We start from the raw sequence: 22941 nt of genomic DNA, 5'->3' as shown, positions 1-22941 counted from the left end.
CACCCTGGGCACAGAAATCCCATTTTACATCCTCAGGCCAATCAGCCTTTACTGTTGGTTTAACTTTGCAGTCTGAAGGTTGCCCCTGCAGCCCAGGATAGGTATTTAGATGGGAGATCCTTGACTACTTTGTTACAGAGAGCTTAGTGTGTAGCTAAGTGTTGCAAGTGTGTCCCACTGTGTCCCGTTCCTGTGGTAATGGAGATCAGAACCAAGGCTTATGCATGCACTACCCAAGCACTCTGTCTGAGCCCCAAATCCACCCTCCCCCTTCCTATCTCCCTCTCCTCTCTGCGTGTGTCTGTGTGACTGTGTGTGTCTCTGTGTGTAACCAGGGGGCGAGAATGACTATGCACATGCGAAGATCAGAGGAAAACTTTGTAGACTGAGTTCTCCTTCCACATTTCCATAGGTTCCGGGGATTAAACTCAGCTTGTTAAGACCCGTGTAGTTAAGTGCCGTTATCTGCTGAGCCATATCACCTGCCTCCTAGTTCATTTTGTAACCAAACAGTGGCAGTTTGAGGGTTGTTTTCTGAAATGTTAGCTTTTAAAAATTTTAAGCTTCTTCTTTGAGGATCTGCTTTTTCTCTCAGCTTTCCCATATTTTGCCTTTTCTAACAATAATCCCTGAAATTTCCCTTTTGGGGTTCCTATCTATGAAAGACCATACTAGTGACACTCGACCCACTCACGGCGGGGAGAGGGGAACACAGTAGCAAGGGTGAAGTATCCCCAGCAAATGGGTCACAGGGGACACAGTAGCAAGGGCTACCTCACGTACCTTAGGCAGGAGGCTTTACTAGCTCCTTTGTCCCAGTCCAGCTCTGCCCATGTTATCCACACGTCCTGGACAGAGAGAGGCCTTAGTGACAGAGAGACCTAGCATCCTAGGATTGCTTGTCCCTCTCAGCTTCAGCTGCTCCTGCTTCCACTCTTGCCCCTACCTCATGAAGAACACACTTGCTCCCTCCCTCACACACTGTCAGAGCCAGTGAGGTGGCTCACTGGGTAAGGTTCTGTCTCCACACTGCACACCCAAGCTTGACTCTCAGATCCCACATGGTAGAAGAGAACTGACTGCCGTAAGTTGTCCTTGGAGCTGCACGTGCACCCCCAACACTAATAATACATGTAAAACCAGGTTATGGTAAGGTTTGGCTTTGCCATTTTGAATACATTTTAATGGGGTAAATTCTAAAGAGTGAAACTGACCCGTCATGGAAACATTCCTAGATTATGAGAATTTACTTGATATACAGTCTGTAGTTCATTTTTCACCACACATAGTTAATCCTATGTGTTCTTTCTCTGTATACCCCTCTCCCTTACACATCAGAGTTTGACTGTAAACTAATTGTTGACTTTGCTCTAGGAAGTGACCTGGCTACCAGCTTCTCCCAGCTTCCCTTGAATCCTCAGATCACACACACACACACACACACACACACACACACACACAGAGTTGTTCATTTTCAACTTGCCTTCTTGGCACAATTGCTGGGCACTACTGTCTCCCATCTGGAAAAGTATGCCTTTGATAATATTTTTAGCTCTGCTCTTGCCACCTGCCCCAAACTTCAGTGGTTAGCCCCATCTAGCCCCTGCCAGACACCCCTGACCACCCACAGGCCCCAGCTCCTCCTGAGACCTCACACAGCTGCCGGCTTCTTCTCCCTCCAAAGCATGGCAAAACTTCATTCTCCTTCCTCACATCTCCTCACCTGCCTCCAGGGACCTGGAAGTCTCGCTTGTACCTTCTGCCCAGCAATTGGTCCGTGGCTTTCGTTACTGACAAATCAAGAACCAATCGGAAAACAGGACCTTAGCATCAGACCCACTCCCTACAGCTATTGGTGGCTTGTGGGATGATCACTGTTATTTTTTTTTTAATGTATATTGTTTATACTAGATAGAAAACATTTCGTCAGGCCTGCAGTTGAGATGTAGAGCTGCATTTGTGGCCCTCCTGGAGCTCAGAATTGAGTGGAGAGGAACTGATGCTAATGTGTGGGCTTTGATGCCGTAGGGTCATGTGGAACTGGATGTGGGAGGACTGGTGACCTCAGCAAAGGCCTTCCGGAGGGTGGGGGGATAGGTTTGAGTTGAGCTATGTGGGGTGCATGGAGTTTTCCAGCTGGACAAGGGGAAAATGGAAATATAAGGGAGGGAGGGAATTAAGCAGTTGAAGGCTGGTGACTTAAGGTCAGAGGCTGTCCCTGGAGGACTGGCAGGCCTGCAGGCAGGCTGTGTCATTCATGGTTGTTGACCTGTAAGCACACTGGCCATGTAGGTAACGCCCTGAGGAGGGCACCCTGCCACACTGAGCGTACTTCAGTAAATTAGGTAACCCACAGGGGATTTTGCCCTCATTATAATTTTTGTTACTGTGACCTTTTCTTCCTCACTGAGTAGCCCAGGCTAGCCTTGAACTTGTAGTCTTCTGGTCTCTGTCTCCCCAGGGCTGGGATTACAGGTGTCTCCCCCAGACCCTGAGCTGTTATGGGGACTGATTACTTTGGGATGAAGGCCCTGAAATGGGGATGGCTTCCAGTCACGCCTCAGTTGCTGTCAGAGTCCTGGGCAGCTGAGCGGTATGATAAGCTTCGCTCACATTCTTGCTCTCCATCTCAGCCTCTCTAGTCAGAAAGGGCTGGACTTGGGAAAATATATCCGGGCATGGTAGTTCATACTATCGTCCCACTTCTCAGGAGGATGAGGCAGGGGGATTATTTTAAATCCAAAGCCAGCCTGAGCGACATGAGACAGTTTTGTCTCATGGGGAAAAAAAAATCTGAATCCTGAATCCCGGGAGTGGAAGGTGGAGTGAGTTCAAGGCCAGCCTGGGCTACATGAGACCCCACATCAAACGAAACAAAATGCATTATAGCTAAAATGAAGTAAAACCAATTTAATATAAAGAGAACCTGTCCTCTGAGAGGCTGAACTCCAGTGGACTGGTGACATCGTCGTTCTGTCACAAGCCAACAGTCGTTACTGAGTAGATGTGCTCTTCATGGCAAAGGTAGGCCAGCCCTGCAACCTCTGCCCTCTGAACTTGCTCTTGACATTATGTTTAGATCCTAATACAGCTTAAAAAACAATACATTTTACCATAACAGGGTCAAAGCTACAGGTCTTATGAGCTGAGGCATTCTTCCCACCAGGGGGCAGCACAGCCATGCTCGCCCTGCTTCCCTTAGTCTGAAGATCCCAAAGAGACAAGCCCTAGCTTTGTATTCAAATAGCATGTACTTATTAATAGAATAAAAACTCAGCTATTTTGCAACATGTGAAAACTTAAGGTATCCCGGAGAGCAGACCATCGGTTTCATTTCTTTGGACAAGGTCTCAGACTGCCCTGGAACTGTCAAGTTGTCCAGCCTGGAACTCACTCTGTAGCCAACAGTGGCCTTGAACTCACGATCCTCCTGCCTTAGGGTCTGGAGTGCTGGATGACAGGTGTGTGTCACTGTGCCTGGCTTCAGCCCTTTGCTTCTTCAAAACACACTTATACTTAACGCTGTCTGAATAGGCATCCAAAACTGTAGTTTGTACCAGATAGTGAAATGAATCTGAAATATCTAGAATTAATATGTCATTCTTCCTGACTGATTCAGCTAAACCTTCATTTCTCTGTGCCAAGGGTTAATTTACTTGATCTGATTAAAAAGACATTGTCAGGGAAGAATCCTGGTTACACTTTCTTCATTCCAATGCCAGGTTTTCTGTTCCCCCAATCTGCTATTTTTTTTCTGGCTGAGGCAGGAGGATTACTTGAGTTAGGTGTTCAAGAATAATCTAGAAAACATAGCAAGACCAACACCCTCTCAAAAATCATTAGATGGGAGGCAGGAGGTATGGCTTAGAGGTTAAGACCACTTAACTGCATTCGCAGGGGTCCTGGGTTCGGTTCCCAGAATTCACATCAAGTGTCTTATGACCTTGTAACTCTATTTCTAGGAGATTCAGTGCCCCCTTCTGGTCTCTGAGCATCTGTACGCATGTAAAGTCATACAGACACACATATATGTAAATAATAAATATTGAAATAAATCACTAAATAAATTAATATATACACAGAGGTTAGAAGTTGGCGTAGAGGTTAGTTTCTTTTCCTGTGGAAATCACATTGACTTCTCTCTGTCCTTAGATTTGTGTGTAGAATTTGAGGATTGGCCCTGACATGCTGTTGTTCACCTGCTCACACTGTACCATGGTCAGAGCACTCTGGTGGGGACTCAGCTCTGGCTAAGTCATTCTTGTTTGGTCCAAGCAGCAGAAGCTGCAGTAAGCACTAAGTGTCAGCAAGCTCTCTTTAAAATAAATAAATTAACAAGAGATTTATTTATGTATGTATTTTGCATATGTAGATGTTTTATCTGCCTGTATACACATCAGAAGAGGGCATCAGATCCCTTGGGGCTACAGATAATTATGAGCCACCATATGGGTGTTGGGAATTGAATTCAGGACCTTAGGAAGAACAGCCAGAACTCCTAAACTCAAGCGATTCTCTTTGCTGAGCCATCTCTCTATCCTCTGGCAGTGAGCCCTTAAGCCCCCTAAAACATTTATAATTTATTTGCTTTTTAATCTAAATGTTTCTGTTCAAGGGAATTAAAGAGTTTTGAAAGACTAATTATTATGTCTCTTCACTTTCATACAGAAAACATCGCTCTCAAAGATCTGTAGGTAAGTTGAAACAGCCTGAGGATTTAACCTGATTTTTAACTCCGCTTATAAATTGCTGAAGGGGGGGATTTATTATCATTTACTATCATCAGGCACACATTTGTGCTTTGTTTCCCGTTTTTAAAATTGTTCTCTTCTTTCTGGGATATTTTCTTCTGAGGGGAAAACTAACCCAATGTTATATTTCCACGATGAGTACACAGAACTTCACTAATTGTGCAGTGGTGGTGGTGGAGAACCAAATGAAAACCGTGCAACAACTTAGGGTCAAAAAAATAAAATCAGGGTCGGGCTAGGGTAGAAGGGGTGAGGGATGCAGGGGGTGGGGGGAGATAGCTAGTTAATAGTGCTTGTCACAGGAGCATGGTGCCCTTATTAACCCCTAGCTCACACTTCTAAAGCCCAGTGTGGTGACAGATGTTTGTAATTCCAGTGTGGGATATAACGGGGAGGCATGATTTTGAGACCCTGTCTCAGAACGCAAAATGGATCATTCCTGTGTCATGACCTCAAGCCTCCACATGTTCACACACACACACACACACACACACACACACACACACACACACACACGTTCTGTAAAATGATATTTGCATTATTAGGTGTCTTAGCTAGGGTTTCCGTTGCAGTGGAAAAAGCAAGTTGAGGAGGAAAGGGATTGTTCAGTTTAGACTTCCACATCACAGGTCATTGTCAAAGGAAGTCAAAACAGCGACCTCAAGCCAGGGTGGAACCTGGAGGCAGGAACTGGTGCAGTTGCCATGGAGAGGCGCTGCCTACTGGCTTGCACATCATGGCTTGCTTAGCCTGCTTTCTTATAGAACCTAAGACCACCAGACCATGGATGGCACCACCCACAGTGGGTTGGGTCCTCCCCTGTCACTCACTAATTAAGAAAATTCCTTATAGCTGGATCTTACAGAGGTGTTTTCTCAACTGAGGTTCTCTCCTTTCAGATAGCTCTATCTTGGGCAAAGTTGACATAGACTAGCAAGCATGGTGGGGTCTGTGATTTCCATGATGGTCAAAGTACATCTCAGGGTCTGAATTGTGGTCTCCGGCTGTGATCATAGAGAGGTTTTTAAATGCCCTGTGCCTTAGAGGGGTCTCAGCAAAGTGTGTACGAGGCAGGCCAGACTCTGATGTAGGTGCCTGTGCCTCCACTCTTTATGACAGTGTTTGGTTGCCGGGACTGCCCTCCCTTCAGCAGTGATTGGGAAGCACCCTGAAGGCAGAACAGCAGCATAAACTGGTTTAGGTTGTGTTGTTTCATGGATTCCCGGGCTCTCATCCGCCCAGTCCCCCTCACTCACCTTTCTTGGCTTTTAGTACAGGTTGCAACTTGAAAAAAAATTGTCAACACAACCTTAGGACCCATCTTCTTTAGAAGGAGATTAGCTGCTGTGCAGAGCTATTCGTGATCTATGAGTGACTACTTGATGTGGTCAGTGTGGCTTGAGGGCAGGTGCTGTGGGAGCCGGTCCAGTGTCACCCCTGATATCCCTGTGCTGCCCATCCCGCTTGTGAGGAAGCATTGTGTATTCTAGCTGGCCTTCCTGTTGAGGGAGCCCCCAAGCCCATCCAGATTCCTCTCCTCCCCACTTAACCCCGCACGTTGTTGTGCTGGCCCAGGAAACCCCTGGTGGTCCCCTCCACTCCTCCCTCCTGCCTTCACTACCCTTTAGAGACCACAGCTGCCAGACCAGGGTAGACTGAGTGCAGAGGCTTCTGGGCCGTGGCTGGCACATGTCCTTCTGACTCATAACTAAGGCCCAGCTATGAGGGGTCCCTGGTTCTTCATTCTGCCTTGGGCCGTGACAGGGCTGCAAGTCTGGGTGCAGTACCCAGCCACACATTACAGCAGGGAGGACCATAGGAATGGGTTGGCATTACTGTTCACCGTGTACTGAGGTTGTAACTCTCAGGTTGCACATCACACTCATGTGGTGTATGTTTGTGCACATATGTATGCTTGTGACCTACATACAGGATTCTCCTGGTATGAGATACCTCACATGCCCTATGTAAAAAATCTCCTGAAAGCCAGGTATGGTGGCATAGAAAGCCCCGTAATACCAGCTTCTCAGAAGTCTGAGGCATGCGATTTGCAGATTGAAAGCCAGCTTGGGCAAGATCGTGAGATCCTATCACGTGATAAAAAGTAAAAAAAAAAAAAAATTAAATAAGATTTCCAGGTGCAGATGCTGTGCTAAGTGCTGTGCTGACTGAGTGCTGCCCCTGTGTGTCCTGACTGAGTGCTGCTCCTGTGTGCTGACTGAGTGCTGTTCCTGTGTGCTGACTGAGTGCTGCTCCTGTGTCCTGACTGAGTGCTGCCCCTGTGTGTGCTGACTGAGTGCTGCCCCTGTGTCCTGACTGAGTGCTGCTCCTGTGTGCTGACTGAGTGCTGCCCCTGTGTCCTGACTGAGTGCTGCCCCTGTGTCCTGACTGAGTGCTGCCCCTGTGTCCTGACTGAGTGCTGCCCCTGTGTCCTGACTGAGTGCTGCTCCTGTGTCCTGACTGAGTGCTGTCCCTGTGTGTGCTGACTGAGTGCTGCCCCTGTGTGCTGACTGAGTGCTGCCCCTGTGTCCTGACTGAGTGCTGCTCCTGTGTGCTGACTGAGTGCTGCTCCTGTGTGCTGACTGAGTGCTGCTCCTGTGTGCTGACTGAGTGCTGCTCCTGTGTGCTGACTGAGTGCTGTCCCTGTGTGTCCTGACTGAGTGCTGCTCCTGTGTGCTGACTGAGTGCTGCTCCTGTGTGCTGACTGAGTGCTGCCCCTGTGTCCTGACTGAGTGCTGCCCCTGTGTGTGCTGACTGAGTGCTGCCCCTGTGTGTGCTGACTGAGTGCTGCTCCTGTGTGCTGACTGAGTGCTGCCCCTGTGTGCTGACTGAGTGCTGCCCCTGTGTCCTGACTGAGTGCTGCCCCTGTGTGTGCTGACTGAGTGCTGCCCCTGTGTGTGCTGACTGAGTGCTGCTCCTGTGTGCTGACTGAGTGCTGCTCCTGTGTGCTGACTGAGTGCTGTCCCTGTGTGTGCTGACTGAGTGCTGCTCCTGTGTGCTGACTGAGTGCTGCTCCTGTGTGCTGACTGAGTGCTGCCCCTGTGTGTGCTGACTGAGTGCTGCCCCTGTGTGCTGACTGAGTGCTGCCCCTGTGTGCTGACTGAGTGCTGCCCCTGTGTGTGCTGACTGAGTGCTGCTCCTGTGTGCTGACTGAGTGCTGCCCCTGTGTGCTGACTGAGTGCTGCCCCTGTGTGCTGACTGAGTGCTGCCCCTGTGTCCTGACTGAGTGCTGCTCCTGTGTGCTGACTGAGTGCTGCCCCTGTGTCCTGACTGAGTGCTGCTCCTGTGTCCTGACTGAGTGCTGCTCCTGTGTGCTGACTGAGTGCTGCTCCTGTGTGCTGACTGAGTGCTGCCCCTGTGTCCTGACTGAGTGCTGCCCCTGTGTGTGCTGACTGAGTGCTGCCCCTGTGTGTGCTGACTGAGTGCTGCTCCTGTGTGCTGACTGAGTGCTGCTCCTGTGTCCTGACTGAGTGCTGCCCCTGTGTGCTGACTGAGTGCTGCCCCTGTGTCCTGACTGAGTGCTGCCCCTGTGTCCTGACTGAGTGCTGCCCCTGTATGCTGACTGAGTGCTGCCCCTGTGTCCTGACTGAGTGCTGCCCCTGTGTCCTGACTGAGTGCTGCTCCTGTGTGCTGACTGAGTGCTGCTCCTGTGTGCTGACTGAGTGCTGCTCCTGTGTCCTGACTGAGTGCTGCACCTGTGTCCTGACTGAGTGCTGCCCCTGTGTCCTGACTGAGTGCTGCCCCTGTGTGCTGACTGAGTGCTGCTCCTGTGTGCTGACTGAGTGCTGCCCCTGTGTGCTGACTGAGTGCTGCCCCTGTGTCCTGACTGAGTGCTGCCCCTGTGTGCTGACTGAGTGCTGCTCCTGTGTGCTGACTGAGTGCTGCTCCTGTGTGCTGACTGAGTGCTGCTCCTGTGTGCTGACTGAGTGCTGCTCCTGTGTCCTGACTGAGTGCTGCCCCTGTGTCCTGACTGAGTGCTGCCCCTGTGTCCTGACTGAGTGCTGCCCCTGTGTGCTGACTGAGTGCTGCCCCTGTGTGCTGACTGAGTGCTGCCCCTGTGTGCTGACTGAGTGCTGCCCCTGTGTCCTGACTGAGTGCTGCCCCTGTGTGCTGACTGAGTGCTGCTCCTGTGTGCTGACTGAGTGCTGCTCCTGTGTGCTGACTGAGTGCTGCTCCTGTGTGCTGACTGAGTGCTGCTCCTGTGTGCTGACTGAGTGCTGCCCCTGTGTCCTGACTGAGTGCTGCCCCTGTGTGTGCTGACTGAGTGCTGCCCCTGTGTGTCCTGACTGAGTGCTGTCCCTGTGTGTGCTGACTGAGTGCTGCCCCTGTGTCCTGACTGAGTGCTGCTCCTGTGTCCTGACTGAGTGCTGTCCCTGTGTGTGCTGACTGAGTGCTGCCCCTGTGTCCTGACTGAGTGCTGCCCCTGTGTCCTGACTGAGTGCTGCCCCTATGTGCTGACTGAGTGCTGCCCCTGTGTCCTGACTGAGTGCTGTCCCTGTGTGCTGACTGAGTGCTGCCCCTGTGTCCTGACTGAGTGCTGTCCCTGTGTGCTGACTGAGTGCTGCCCCTGTGTGTGCTGACTGAGTGCTGTCCCTGTGTGCTGACTGAGTGCTGTCCCTGTGTGCTGACTGAGTGCTGCTCCTGTGTCCTGACTGAGTGCTGCCCCTGTGTGTGCTGACTGAGTGCTGCTCCTGTGTCCTGACTGAGTGCTGCCCCTGTGTCCTGACTGAGTGCTGCCCCTGTGTGCTGACTGAGTGCTGCCCCTGTGTGCTGACTGAGGCTGCTCCTGTGTGCTGACTGAGTGCTGTCCCTGTGTGTGCTGACTGAGTGCTGCCCCTGTGTCCTGACTGAGTGCTGCTCCTGTGTGCTGACTGAGGCTGCTCCTGTGTGCTGACTGAGTGCTGTCCCTGTGTGTGCTGACTGAGTGCTGCCCCTGTGTCCTGACTGAGTGCTGCTCCTGTGTCCTGACTGAGTGCTGCTCCTGTGTGCTGACTGAGTGCTGCTCCTGTGTGCTGACTGAGTGCTGTCCCTGTGTGTGCTGACTGAGTGCTGCCCCTGTGTCCTGACTGAGTGCTGCTCCTGTGTCCTGACTGAGTGCTGCCCCTGTGTCCTGACTGAGTGCTGCTCCTGTGTGCTGACTGAGTGCTGCTCCTGTGTGCTGACTGAGTGCTGTCCCTGTGTGCTGACTGAGTGCTGCTCCTGTGTGCTGACTGAGTGCTGCCCCTGTGTCCTGACTGAGTGCTGCTCCTGTGTCCTGACTGAGTGCTGCCCCTGTGTGTGCTGACTGAGTGCTGCCCCTGTGTCCTGACTGGGTGCTGCCCCTGTGTCCTGACTGAGTGCTGCTCCTGTGTGCTGACTGAGTGCTGCTCCTGTGTCCTGACTGAGTGCTGCCCCTGTGTCCTGACTGAGTGCTGCTCCTGTGTCCTGACTGGGTGCTGCCCCTGTGTCCTGACTGAGTGCTGCTCCTGTGTGCTGACGGAGTGCTGCTCCTGTGTCCTGACTGAGTGCTGCCCCTGTGTGCTGACTGAGTGCTGTCCCTGTGTGCTGACTGAGTGCTGCTCCTGTGTCCTGACTGAGTGCTGCCCCTGTGTGCTGACTGAGTGCTGCTCCTGTGTGCTGACTGAGTGCTGCCCCTGTGTGCTGACTGAGTGCTGCCCCTGTGTGCTGACTGAGTGCTGCCCCTGTGTGCTGACTGAGTGCTGTCCCTGTGTCCTGACTGAGTGCTGCTCCTGTGTGCTGACTGAGTGCTGCTCCTGTGTGCTGACTGAGTGCTGTCCCTGTGTGCTGACTGAGTGCTGCTCCTGTGTCCTGACTGAGTGCTGCCCCTGTGTGCTGACTGAGTGCTGCTCCTGTGTCCTGACTGAGTGCTGCTCCTGTGTGCTGACTGAGTGCTGCTCCTGTGTGCTGACTGAGTGCTGCCCCTGTGTCCTGACTGAGTGCTGCTCCTGTGTGCTGACAGAGTGCTGTCCCTGTGTGCTGACTGAGTGCTGCTCCTGTGTCCTGACTGAGTGCTGCCCCTGTGTGCTGACTGAGTGCTGCTCCTGTGTCCTGACTGAGTGCTGCTCCTGTGTGCTGACTGAGTGCTGTTCCTGTGTGTGCTGACTGAGTGCTGCCCCTGTGTCCTGACTGAGTGCTGCCCCTGTGTCCTGACTGAGTGCTGCCCCTGTGTGCTGACTGAGTGCTGCCCCTGTGTCCTGACTGAGTGCTGCTCCTGTGTCCTGACTGAGTGCTGTCCCTGTGTGCTGACTGAGTGCTGTCCCTGGGTGCTGACTGAGTGCTGCTCCTGTGTGTGCTGACTGAGTGCTGCCCCTGTGTCCTGACTGAGTGCTGCTCCTGTGTGCTGACTGAGTGCTGTCCCTGTGTGCTGACTGAGTGCTGTCCCTGTGTGCTGACTGAGTGCTGCTCCTGTGTCCTGACTGAGTGCTGCCCCTGTGTGCTGACTGAGTGCTGCTCCTGTGTCCTGACTGAGTGCTGCTCCTGTGTGCTGACTGAGTGCTGTTCCTGTGTCCTGACTGAGTGCTGCTCCTGTGTGCTGACTGAGTGCTGCTCCTGTGTGCTGACTGAGTGCTGCCCCTGTGTCCTGACTGAGTGCTGTCCCTGTGTGCTGACTGAGTGCTGCCCCTGTGTCCTGACTGAGTGCTGCTCCTGTGTCCTGACTGAGTGCTGTCCCTGTGTGTGCTGACTGAGTGCTGCCCCTGTGTGCTGACTGAGTGCTGCCCCTGTGTCCTGACTGAGTGCTGCTCCTGTGTGCTGACTGAGTGCTGCTCCTGTGTGCTGACTGAGTGCTGCTCCTGTGTCCTGACTGAGTGCTGCTCCTGTGTGCTGACTGAGTGCTGTCCCTGTGTGTGCTGACTGAGTGCTGTCCCTGTGTGTGCTGAGTGAGTGCTGCTCCTGTGTGCTGACTGAGTGCTGCCCCTGTGTCCTGACTGAGTGCTGCTCCTGTGTGCTGACTGAGTGCTGCCCATGTGTCCTGACTGAGTGCTGCTCCTGTGTCCTGACTGAGTGCTGTCCCTGTGTGCTGACTGAGTGCTGTCCCTGTGTCCTGACTGAGTGCTGCCCCTGTGTGTGCTGACTGAGTGCTGCCCCTGTGTCCTGACTGAGTGCTGTCCCTGTGTGTGCTGACTGAGTGCTGCCCCTGTGTGTGCTGACTGAGTGCTGCCCCTGTGTCCTGACTGAGTGCTGCTCCTGTGTCCTGACTGAGTGCTGTCCCTGTGTGTCCTGACTGAGTGCTGCCCCTGTGTGCTGACTGAGTGCTGCTCCTGTGTCCTGACTGAGTGCTGCCCCTGTGTGTGCTGACTGAGTGCTGCCCCTGTGTCCTGACTGAGTGCTGCTCCTGTGTGCTGACTGAGTGCTGCTCCTGTGTCCTGACTGGGTGCTGCCCCTGTGTGTGCTGACTGAGTGCTGCCCCTGTGTCCTGACTGAGTGCTGCCCCTGTGTGCTGACTGAGTGCTGCCCCTGTGTCCTGACTGAGTGCTGCCCCTGTGTCCTGACTGAGTGCTGTCCCTGTGTGTGCTGACTGAGTGCTGCTCCTGTGTCCTGACTGAGTGCTGTCCCTGTGTGTGCTGACTGAGTGCTGCCCCTGTGTCCTGACTGAGTGCTGCCCCTGTGTGCTGACTGAGTGCTGCCCCTGTGTGCTGACTGAGTGCTGCCCCTGTGTCCTGACTGAGTGCTGCCCCTGTGTGCTGACTGAGTGCTGCTCCTGTGTGTGCTGACTGAGTGCTGCCCCTGTGTGTGCTGACTGAGTGCTGCCCCTGTGTGTGCTGACTGAGTGCTGCCCCTGTGTCCTGACTGAGTGCTGCCCCTGTGTCCTGACTGAGTGCTGCTCCTGTGTGTGCTGACTGAGTGCTGCCCCTGTGTGCTGACTGAGTGCTGCCCCTGTGTCCTGACTGTGTGCTGCCCCTGTGTCCTGACTGAGTGCTGCTCCTGTGTGCTGACTGAGTGCTGCCCCTGTGTGCTGACTGAGTGCTGCCCCTGTGTGTGCTGACTGAGTGCTGCCCCTGTGTGTGCTGACTGAGTGCTGCCCCTGTGTCCTGACTGAGTGCTGCTCCTGTGTGTGCTGACTGAGTGCTGCCCCTGTGTGCTGACTGAGTGCTGCCCCTGTGTCCTGACTGAGTGCTGCCCCTGTGTGCTGACTGAGTGCTGCCCCTGTGTGCTGACTGAGTGCTGCCCCTGTGTGTGCTGACTGAGTGCTGCTCCTGTGTCCTGACTGAGTGCTGCTCCTGTGTCCTGACTGAGTGCTGCCCCTGTGTCCTGACTGAGTGCTGCTCCTGTGTGCTGACTGAGTGCTGCTCCTGTGTGTGCTGACTGAGGCTGCCCCTGTGTGTGCTGACTGAGTGCTGCTCCTGTGTGTGCTGACTGAGTGCTGCCCCTGTGTGTGCTGACTGAGTGCTGCCCCTGTGTCCTGACTGAGTGCTGCCCCTGTGTGTGCTGACTGAGTGCTGCTCCTGTGTGTGCTGACTGAGTGCTGCCCCTGTGTGTGCTGACTGAGTGCTGCTCCTGTGTGCTGACTGAGGCTGCCCCTGTGTGTGCTGACTGAGGCTGCCCCTGTGTGTGCTGACTGAGGCTGCCCCTGTGTGTGCTGACTGAGTGCTGCCCCTGTGTGTCCTGACTGAGTGCTGCTCCTGTGTCCTGACTGAGTGCTGCCCCTGTGTGCTGACTGAGTGCTGCCCCTGTGTCCTGACTGAGTGCTGCTCCTGTGTGCTGACTGAGTGCTGTCCCTGTGTGTGCTGACTGAGTGCTGCCCCTGTGTGTGCTGACTGAGTGCTGTCCCTGTGTGTGCTGACTGAGTGCTGTCCCTGTGTCCTGACTGAGTGCTGCTCCTGTGTGCTGACTGAGTGCTGTCCCTGTGTGTGCTGACTGAGTGCTGCCCCTGTGTGTGCTGACTGAGTGCTGCCCCTGTGTGTGCTGACTGAGTGCTGTCCCTGTGTGTGCTGACTGAGTGCTGTCCCTGTGTCCTGACTGAGTGCTGCTCCTGTGTGCTGACTGAGTGCTGTCCCTGTGTGTGCTGACTGAGTGCTGCCCCTGTGTGTGCTGACTGAGTGCTGTCCCTGTGTGTGCTGAGTGCTGCCCCTGTGTCCTGACTGAGTGCTGCTCCTGTGTGCTGACTGAGTGCTGTCCCTGTGTGTGCTGACTGAGTGCTGCCCCTGTGTGTGCTGACTGAGTGCTGCTCCTGTGTGTCCTGACTGAGTGCTGCCCCTGTGTGCTGACTGAGTCTGCCCCTGTGTCCTGACTGAGTGCTGCTCCTGTGTCCTGACTGAGTGCTGCCCCTGTGTCCTGACTGAGTGCTGCTCCTGTGTCCTGACTGAGTGCTGCCCCTGTGTCCTGACTGAGTGCTGCTCCTGTGTGCTGACTGAGTGCTGCCCCTGTGTGCTGACTGAGTGCTGCCCCTGTGTGTGCTGACTGAGTGCTGTCCCTGTGTCCTGACTGAGTGCTGCTCCTGTGTCCTGACTGAGTGCTGCCCCTGTGTGCCGACTGAGTGCTGCTCCTGTGTGTGCTGACTGAGTGCTGCTCCTGTGTCCTGACTGAGTGCTGCCCCTGTGTGCTGACTGAGTGCTGCCCCTGTGTGTGCTGACTGAGTGCTGTCCCTGTGTGCTGACTGAGTGCTGCCCCTGTGTCCTGACTGAGTGCTGCCCCTGTGTCCTGACTGAGTGCTGCTCCTGTGTCCTGACTGAGTGCTGCCCCTGTGTCCTGACTGAGTGCTGCTCCTGTGTCCTGACTGAGTGCTGTCCCTGTGTGCTGACTGAGTACTGTCCCTGTGTCCTGACTGAGTGCTGCCCCTGTGTGTGCTGACTGAGTGCTGCCCCTGTGTCCTGACTGAGTGCTGTCCCTGTGTGTGCTGACTGAGTGCTGCCCCTGTGTGTGCTGACTGAGTGCTGCCCCTGTGTCCTGACTGAGTGCTGCTCCTGTGTCCTGACTGAGTGCTGTCCCTGTGTGTCCTGACTGAGTGCTGCCCCTGTGTGCTGACTGAGTGCTGCTCCTGTGTCCTGACTGAGTGCTGCCCCTGTGTGTGCTGACTGAGTGCTGCCCCTGTGTCCTGACTGAGTGCTGCTCCTGTGTGCTGACTGAGTGCTGCTCCTGTGTCCTGACTGGGTGCTGCCCCTGTGTGTGCTGACTGAGTGCTGCCCCTGTGTCCTGACTGAGTGCTGCCCCTGTGTGCTGACTGAGTGCTGCCCCTGTGTCCTGACTGAGTGCTGCCCCTGTGTCCTGACTGAGTGCTGTCCCTGTGTGTGCTGACTGAGTGCTGCTCCTGTGTCCTGACTGAGTGCTGTCCCTGTGTGTGCTGACTGAGTGCTGCCCCTGTGTCCTGACTGAGTGCTGCCCCTGTGTGCTGACTGAGTGCTGCCCCTGTGTGCTGACTGAGTGCTGCCCCTGTGTCCTGACTGAGTGCTGCCCCTGTGTGCTGACTGAGTGCTGCTCCTGTGTGTGCTGACTGAGTGCTGCCCCTGTGTGTGCTGTCTGAGTGCTGCCCCTGTGTGTGCTGACTGAGTGCTGTCCCTGTGTCCTGACTGAGTGCTGCCCCTGTGTGCTGACTGAGTGCTGCTCCTGTGTGCTGACTGAGTGCTGCTCCTGTGTGCTGACTGAGTGCTGCCCCTGTGTGCTGACTGAGTGCTGCTCCTGTGTCCTGACTGAGTGCTGCCCCTGTGTGCTGACTGAGTGCTGCCCCTGTGTGCTGACTGAGTGCTGCCCCTGTGTGCTGACTGAGTGCTGCCCCTGTGTGTGCTGACTGAGTGCTGCCCCTGTGTGTGCTGACTGAGTGCTGCCCCTGTGTCCTGACTGAGTGCTGCTCCTGTGTGTGCTGACTGAGTGCTGCCCCTGTGTGCTGACTGAGTGCTGCCCCTGTGTCCTGACTGAGTGCTGCCCCTGTGTCCTGACTGAGTGCTGCTCCTGTGTGCTGACTGAGTGCTGCCCCTGTGTGCTGACTGAGTGCTGCCCCTGTGTGTGCTGACTGAGTGCTGCCCCTGTGTGTGCTGACTGAGTGCTGCCCCTGTGTCCTGACTGAGTGCTGCTCCTGTGTGTGCTGACTGAGTGCTGCCCCTGTGTGCTGACTGAGTGCTGCCCCTGTGTCCTGACTGAGTGCTGCCCCTGTGTGCTGACTGAGTGCTGCCCCTGTGTGCTGACTGAGTGCTGCCCCTGTGTGTGCTGACTGAGTGCTGCTCCTGTGTCCTGACTGAGTGCTGCTCCTGTGTCCTGACTGAGTGCTGCCCCTGTGTCCTGACTGAGTGCTGCTCCTGTGTGCTGACTGAGTGCTGCTCCTGTGTGTGCTGACTGAGGCTGCCCCTGTGTGTGCTGACTGAGTGCTGCTCCTGTGTGTGCTGACTGAGTGCTGCCCCTGTGTGTGCTGACTGAGTGCTGCCCCTGTGTCCTGACTGAGTGCTGCCCCTGTGTGTGCTGACTGAGTGCTGCTCCTGTGTGTGCTGACTGAGTGCTGCCCCTGTGTGTGCTGACTGAGTGCTGCTCCTGTGTGCTGACTGAGGCTGCCCCTGTGTGTGCTGACTGAGGCTGCCCCTGTGTGTGCTGACTGAGGCTGCCCCTGTGTGTGCTGACTGAGTGCTGCCCCTGTGTGTCCTGACTGAGTGCTGCTCCTGTGTCCTGACTGAGTGCTGCCCCTGTGTGTGCTGACTGAGTGCTGCCCCTGTGTCCTGACTGAGTGCTGCTCCTGTGTGCTGACTGAGTGCTGTCCCTGTGTGTGCTGACTGAGTGCTGCCCCTGTGTGTGCTGACTGAGTGCTGTCCCTGTGTGTGCTGACTGAGTGCTGTCCCTGTGTCCTGACTGAGTGCTGCTCCTGTGTGCTGACTGAGTGCTGTCCCTGTGTGTGCTGACTGAGTGCTGCCCCTGTGTGTGCTGACTGAGTGCTGCCCCTGTGTGTGCTGACTGAGTGCTGTCCCTGTGTGTGCTGACTGAGTGCTGTCCCTGTGTCCTGACTGAGTGCTGCTCCTGTGTGCTGACTGAGTGCTGTCCCTGTGTGTGCTGACTGAGTGCTGCCCCTGTGTGTGCTGACTGAGTGCTGTCCCTGTGTGTGCTGACTGAGTGGTGCCCCTGTGTCCTGACTGAGTGCTGCTCCTGTGTGCTGACTGAGTGCTGTCCCTGTGTGTGCTGACTGAGTGCTGCCCCTGTGTGTGCTGACTGAGTGCTGCTCCTGTGTGTCCTGACTGAGTGCTGCCCCTGTGTGCTGACTGAGTGCTGCCCCTGTGTCCTGACTGAGTGCTGCTCCTGTGTCCTGACTGAGTGCTGCCCCTGTGTCCTGACTGAGTGCTGCTCCTGTGTCCTGACTGAGTGCTGCCCCTGTGTCCTTTCTGAGTGCTGCTCCTGTGTGCTGACTGAGTGCTGCCCCTGTGTGCTGACTGAGTGCTGCCCCTGTGTGTGCTGACTGAGTGCTGTCCCTGTGTCCTGACTGAGTGCTGCTCCTGTGTCCTGACTGAGTGCTGCCCCTGTGTGCTGACTGAGTGCTGCTCCTGTGTGTGCTGACTGAGTGCTGCTCCTGTGTCCTGACTGAGTGCTGCCCCTGTGTGCTGACTGAGTGCTGCCCCTGTGTGTGCTGACTGAGTGCTGTCCCTGTGTGCTGACTGAGTGCTGCCCCTGTGTCCTGACTGAGTGCTGCCCCTGTGTCCTGACTGAGTGCTGCTCCTGTGTGCTGACTGAGTGCTGCTCCTGTGTGCTGACTGAGTGCTGCCCCTGTGTGCTGACTGAGTGCTGCTCCTGTGTCCTGACTGGGTGCTGCCCCATGTGTGCTGACTGAGTGCTGCTCCTGTGTGCTGACTGAGTGCTGCCCCTGTGTCCTGACTGAGTGCTGCCCCTGTGTGTGCTGACTGAGTGCTGCCCCTGTGTGTGCTGACTGAGTGCTGTCCCTGTGTGCTGACTGAGTGCTGCTCCTGTGTCCTGACTGAGTGCTGTCCCTGTGTGTGCTGACTGAGTGCTGTGCCTGTGTGCTGACTGAGTGCTGCCCCTGTGTGTGCTGACTGAGTGCTGTCCCTGTGTGCTGACTGAGTGCTGCCCCTGCGTCCTGACTGAGTGCTGCCCCTGTGTCCTGACTGAGTGCTGCTCCTGTGTGCTGACTGAGTGCTGCTCCTGTGTGCTGACTGAGCGCTGCCCCTGTGTCCTGACTGAGTGCTGTCCCTGTGTGCTGACTGAGGCTGCCCCTGTGTGTGCTGACTGAGGCTGCCCCTGTGTGTGCTGACTGAGTGCTGCCCCTGTGTGTGCTGACTGAGTGCTGCCCCTGTGTCCTGACTGAGTGCTGCTCCTGTGTGCTGACTGAGTGCTGCTCCTGTGTGCTGACTGAGTGCTGCCCTTCATGCCTTTGACCTCACAGTTGCCAGGGATGCAACAGATCAGGGGCAGGGGTATGGCTGTGCATGCTGCTGTCTTATAAAATGGCTAAAGAACGGGGAGTAGGCTGGCTTGGGGTCAGTGCTTCTTGGTGCCTCTTTTTAAAAGGAGAAATTTGTTGGACAAAACCCAAAGCAAGGTCTTTCTGTGTATGAAAACCAGAGGAGAGATGCAAAAACCACGGGTTCTGATAGCCCAGGTGGACTTTGAGCAGCAGAGAGAGTTCTGAAAATACCTGAGTGGGTGTGGTAGGCTGTTTGGTTGGTTGGTTGGTTGGCTTGGTTTGGTTTTTTGAGACAGGGATTCTTTGTGTAGCCCTGGCTGCCCTGGAACTCACTGTAGACCAGACTATCCTCCACCTCAGAGACCTGCCTGCCCCTGATTCCCCAGTGCTGGGGTTAACGGCATGCGTTCTCACCATCTGGCTGTGTTGGGCTTTTGTAAGAGAATTTTTAAGAGGAATATTTTATAGAAATCTCACAATATATATAAAGTAGACAATGTAAATTAAAGTTTCTGGATAGGTTTTCCTAGTCAGGGACCCAGATGCACCCTGTCCCTTCCCTCAGGATGAGGCAAGCACAACCTAGCACTGTAGGATTTCACCTGTATTTCAGGAGCACAAAAGGCTTTTCTTAAAAACCTTCTGTCTGGAAGCAAAGATTAAGCAGTAGGCGCTAAAGTGATGCTCAGAGGTTAAGAGCTCTTGGATGCTTTTCCAGAGGACCCAGGCTCAGTTCCCAGGCATCTCATGACTGTCCGCAACTCTGTTTCTGGGGGATATGATACCCTCATGCAGACATACATGCAGGCAGAACACCAATGCACACAAAACAAACAAGTCATTTAAAACAACAGTATTTTTAAAAAGACTGAGCAAGAATAGTACAGTGAATTCCTACATTTACACATTTCTACCTTTTTTATATTTGTTTTCTTCCATATATATATATATATACCCATCTATCTATTCTATCTATCCTCTATCTATCTATCTATCTATCTATCTATCCTCTATCTATCTATCTATCTATCTATCCTCTATCTATCTATCTATCTATCTATCTATCTATCTATCTATCTATTAGTATATCTAAGTATATATATATGTATGTATACATATATATATATTTTTTAAACCGGTATTTTTCTGATTCACTTGAGAGTCAGTTCAGAGACCATGACCCTGTTCTTAAGTACTTTGTCTCTTAATATCTATCAACCATCCCTGATGTAACCAAAACACATTTACATTTACTAGACTACATTGATAAGGTGCCCTTATCTGATACCGAGTTCATGTTTAAATCTTGTCAGTATCCCATTCTGTCTTTATAAGAGTTTCCCCTATGGGACGGCATGTGCCTTTCAATACCAGCCAGTTCTTCAACCTTTATTTTTGTTTATTTTTTTTATTTGCCTTCCCATTAAATGTTTTAAATATACATTTATTTATTGATATGTGTGTGTGTGTGTGTGTGTGTGTGTGTGTGTGTGTGTGTGTGTGTGTCTTCTGTCATGCATGGATGTTAAAGGACAACTCACTGGGGTTAGCTCTTTCCTTCCACCGTGCCCCAGGAATTAAACTCATAACTCAGCTGTCATCATCCCCCAGCAGCAAGCTCTGTTGCCTTCTGCAGCGGCCTGGTCTCTACACTGTTGACGGTCCAGCACTGTTGTCTGTGGACTGTGCCTAAGTTTAGGTTTATTATATTATTTCCACATTATTAAGTTCGAGCACCTAAGGTACTTGATACCACTTGATTGATTCTGTGTCCTGAGTGTAACTTATCAAGAAGCACATGTTTGATATGCCCTGTTATTGGAGATACTGAGATCAATTATTTAGTCAGAGCAGTGGTGGACCATGACGTAATGCTGCCTCTCCCATGTCTGGGGATGCGGGTGATCTCCCAGTTTGCCTCTCCCATATCTGGGGGTACAGGTGATCTCCCAGTTTGCCTCTCCCATATCTGGGGGTACAGGTGATCTCCCAGTTTGCCTCTCCCATATCTGGGGGTACGGGTGATCTCCCAGTTTGCCTCTCCCATGTCTGGGGGTACAGGTGATCTCCCAGTTTGCCTCTCCCATGTCTGGGGGTACGGGTGATCTCCCAGTTTGCCTCTCCCATGTCTGGGGGTACGGGTGATCTCTCAGTTTGCCTCTCCCATGTCTGGGGGTACAGGTGACCTCCCAGTTTGCCTCTCCCATGTCTGGGGGTACAGGTGATCTCCCAGTTTGCCTCTCTCATATCTGGGGGTACAGGTGATCTCCCAGTTTGCCTCTCCCATGTCTGGGGGTACAGGTGATCTCCCAGTTTGCCTCTCTCATATCTGGGGGTACGGGTGATCTCCCAGTTTGCCTCTCCCATGTCTGGGGGTACAGGTGATCTCCCAGTTTGCCTCTCCCATGTCTGGGGGTACAGGTGATCTCCCAGTTTGCCTCTCCCATGTCTGGGGGTGTGGATGCTGACATGAGCACTTTTGGAGTGAAGCAGCTCTAGTTCTCAGGTACTCTGTGAGTCCAATGCTTCAGGAAACAGCTAGCTGAGCCACAGGAGACACCTGACTGTCAGCAGAGCGTACAACTGTGAGGTGTAGGTAGCGGGGCTCTCAGAGATGCTCAGGGCACTGGGTGCTCGTAGCCTCTTTGCCACGTGCACATGCCAGCGGGTGTGTCTCTACATCCGCACACACTGAGACATGCTCTGATGGTGAAAGCTGAAGTTGCCTGTGTATCTGCCTGTCCACAGTGCCCTCTTCCTCTTGGCTGCTGCAGTGTGCCTTCCCTTCCAGGACTCTCAGGTAAGTCCAGGTGAACTTGGTATTTTCACAGACCCCCTTGCTCTCTGAAGCACACACAGATGTACGGTGCTTCGACTTCTCTTTCTTTTAGAACCAGAATGGCATGGCCAACCAAAGACGTGCAAAAGCTATCAGGACGGCTGCCTAGTGTCTCCACCTGCTATTTCTCCAGGCCTTGGAGCAATGGCTCCTGGAGGAGTGCAGGGGTGTAAGTGCCTCAGGAACATTTGATCCCACACCTGTGCTGTGCCGGATGTAGTTTACCCTCTGAGTCACTCAGAGACCCCTTTCAGCCCTAGTAATCACCTCATCATTGTGGTGAATATCAACTGAGGGTTTCTATCTGAAAGACACAAAACCTTTATATTTATAATAAGCCTTAAATGCATTAGAGCTGGGCAGGTATCAACCCTCTGTGCTATTTCGTATACTTTCCTAGCAATAACCTGATACATAACTTGCCACACTCTGCCTGGGCTGCTCCAACCCTAACTGGTCCAACCCTAACTGGTCAACCCTCATGGCCCGGTTCTCACAATCCACCTACCCCATGGCTTCTCCTCTCTTCTTGTGGTCTCTCCCTCAGACTCCAAGCTTAGGAACTGAAGCCCTGCCTACCTGTCTTAGCCAGCTGTAGGCTGTGGGCATTTAACCAGTAGTTTTAAATTAAGGAGCAAAGTTATATAGTATCACTTGGTGTATGTGAGTATCTCCTTGTCCCTGAGGATCTCCGTGTGTGTGTGTGTGTGTGTGTGTGCGCGTGCGTGTGTGTGTGTGTGTGCGCGTGCGTGTGTGTGTGTGCGCGTGCGTGTGTGTGTGTGTGTGTGTGCATGTTGGGGGTGGGGTCGGTGGGTATCCAGATCTTGGGGGCCAGTATTTAACATGCAATATATAATGAGACTAAACCTCAACAATTACCCTTTTTTGGGTAAATCATTTTTCTTTCTTACCTTTCCTCCTTCCTCCCCTAGTAGTAAGACTCTATTGAGTGTTAGGCACGGAGGCTCCAAGGATACAGACACCAGTCCGTTCCAGCAGAATTTGGAGACATTTAACGCAAAGGGGAGGGAAACAGACTAAGACAACAGGTCACTGTAGCACAGAGAGGTCAGGGTTCAGCCGGGGAACACTGAGGCTAGGGAGTCCCTGCAAGCAGGAAGGACTAACACTTACACGACTTGCCTCACAGCAAGCTCCACGCCAGTGCTTTGAGTAGTTTCCCTCCTTTAATGTCTCACAGCACGGGCAAGAGCGCTGGCTCGCTGGCTAAGTACTTGAGGACCGAGTCTGGATTTCCAGCGTCCGAGTTAGAAAACACAAGCTGGGTGTGGTAGTGCAGCCCTGGCATCCCAGTGCACACAGCCAGGTCATCTCTTAAGGGAGGAACAGCAGCTGTCTCCATCCAGGCTTAGATCCCACTCTTTACCATGACAGACAGACACATCGGGTGGTGGCGGAGTAGGGTACAGGGCCTCTGGGTGGGAAATGACCTGATTCTAAGCCCCAGGAGCTCTGGAGCCTTCAGCTCTCTTTGCTGTCTGATTCCTGACTGCCGTAAAAATTCCTGCTTGCTGTAGCTTGACCCTGCCTTTTTAATCCTGTCTTACAGTTTGATCCAGATGGATATTTCTGGGCTCTAATCCACTTCTTTTGTGTAGGTAAGTGTTTAAAAGTCTTTTCTTAAACAAGAGAGGAGGTTACTAAGCTCCTACTCTGGAGTCATTTCTAGTGATCCTGGACAACAGGAAAATTAAAATATCTTCATATTTAAAGCAAAATGGACATCTTTCAGATTTTGTTTTTTTCTGCTTTGAACTTTTCCTCAAATATTTCCATTTTACAGCATAATTCTCTTTTGTGCCAAACTCTCCTTGGTTTGGGTTTATCTTTGTTTTTCGAGATTGGTTTCCCTGGCTGTCTTTGTAGACCAGGCTGGCTTTGAACTCACAGAGACCCCCCTGCCTCTGCCTCCCAAGTGCTAGGAAGGAAGGATCGCCAGGCACGCGCCACAATGCCTGCTTGGGTTTTGTCTGGAATGATGGTCGGTCTTTCCTAAAAATAGT

The 22941-nt window shown here is 53.3% G+C and overlaps 1 protein-coding gene across 7 annotated transcripts in view; it reads left to right on the top strand.

Annotated features, from left to right (window-relative positions):
• The window catches only part of Tmem241 (transmembrane protein 241), a 152234-nt gene that overhangs the window by 29498 nt on the left and 99795 nt on the right, over positions 1-22941 (top strand). For all 7 annotated transcript variants that reach the window (XR_001842036.3, XR_005496208.2, XM_017601069.3 and 4 more), the window contains exons 6-8: positions 4669-4694; positions 20827-20878; positions 22488-22536. Coding sequence is in view for 5 of the 7 variants with exons in the window: in XM_017601069.3 (XP_017456558.1) it covers positions 4669-4694; positions 20827-20878; positions 22488-22536 (127 nt within the window). In the remaining 2 variants the exon portion in view is untranslated. The remainder of the gene's footprint in view (positions 1-4668; positions 4695-20826; positions 20879-22487; positions 22537-22941) is intronic.

The sequence above is a fragment of the Rattus norvegicus genome, chromosome 18, assembly GCF_036323735.1.
Source record: "Rattus norvegicus strain BN/NHsdMcwi chromosome 18, GRCr8, whole genome shotgun sequence".
NCBI lineage: Eukaryota > Metazoa > Chordata > Mammalia > Rodentia > Muridae > Rattus > Rattus norvegicus.
This window is presented reverse-complemented; position numbering and strand designations above follow the sequence as displayed.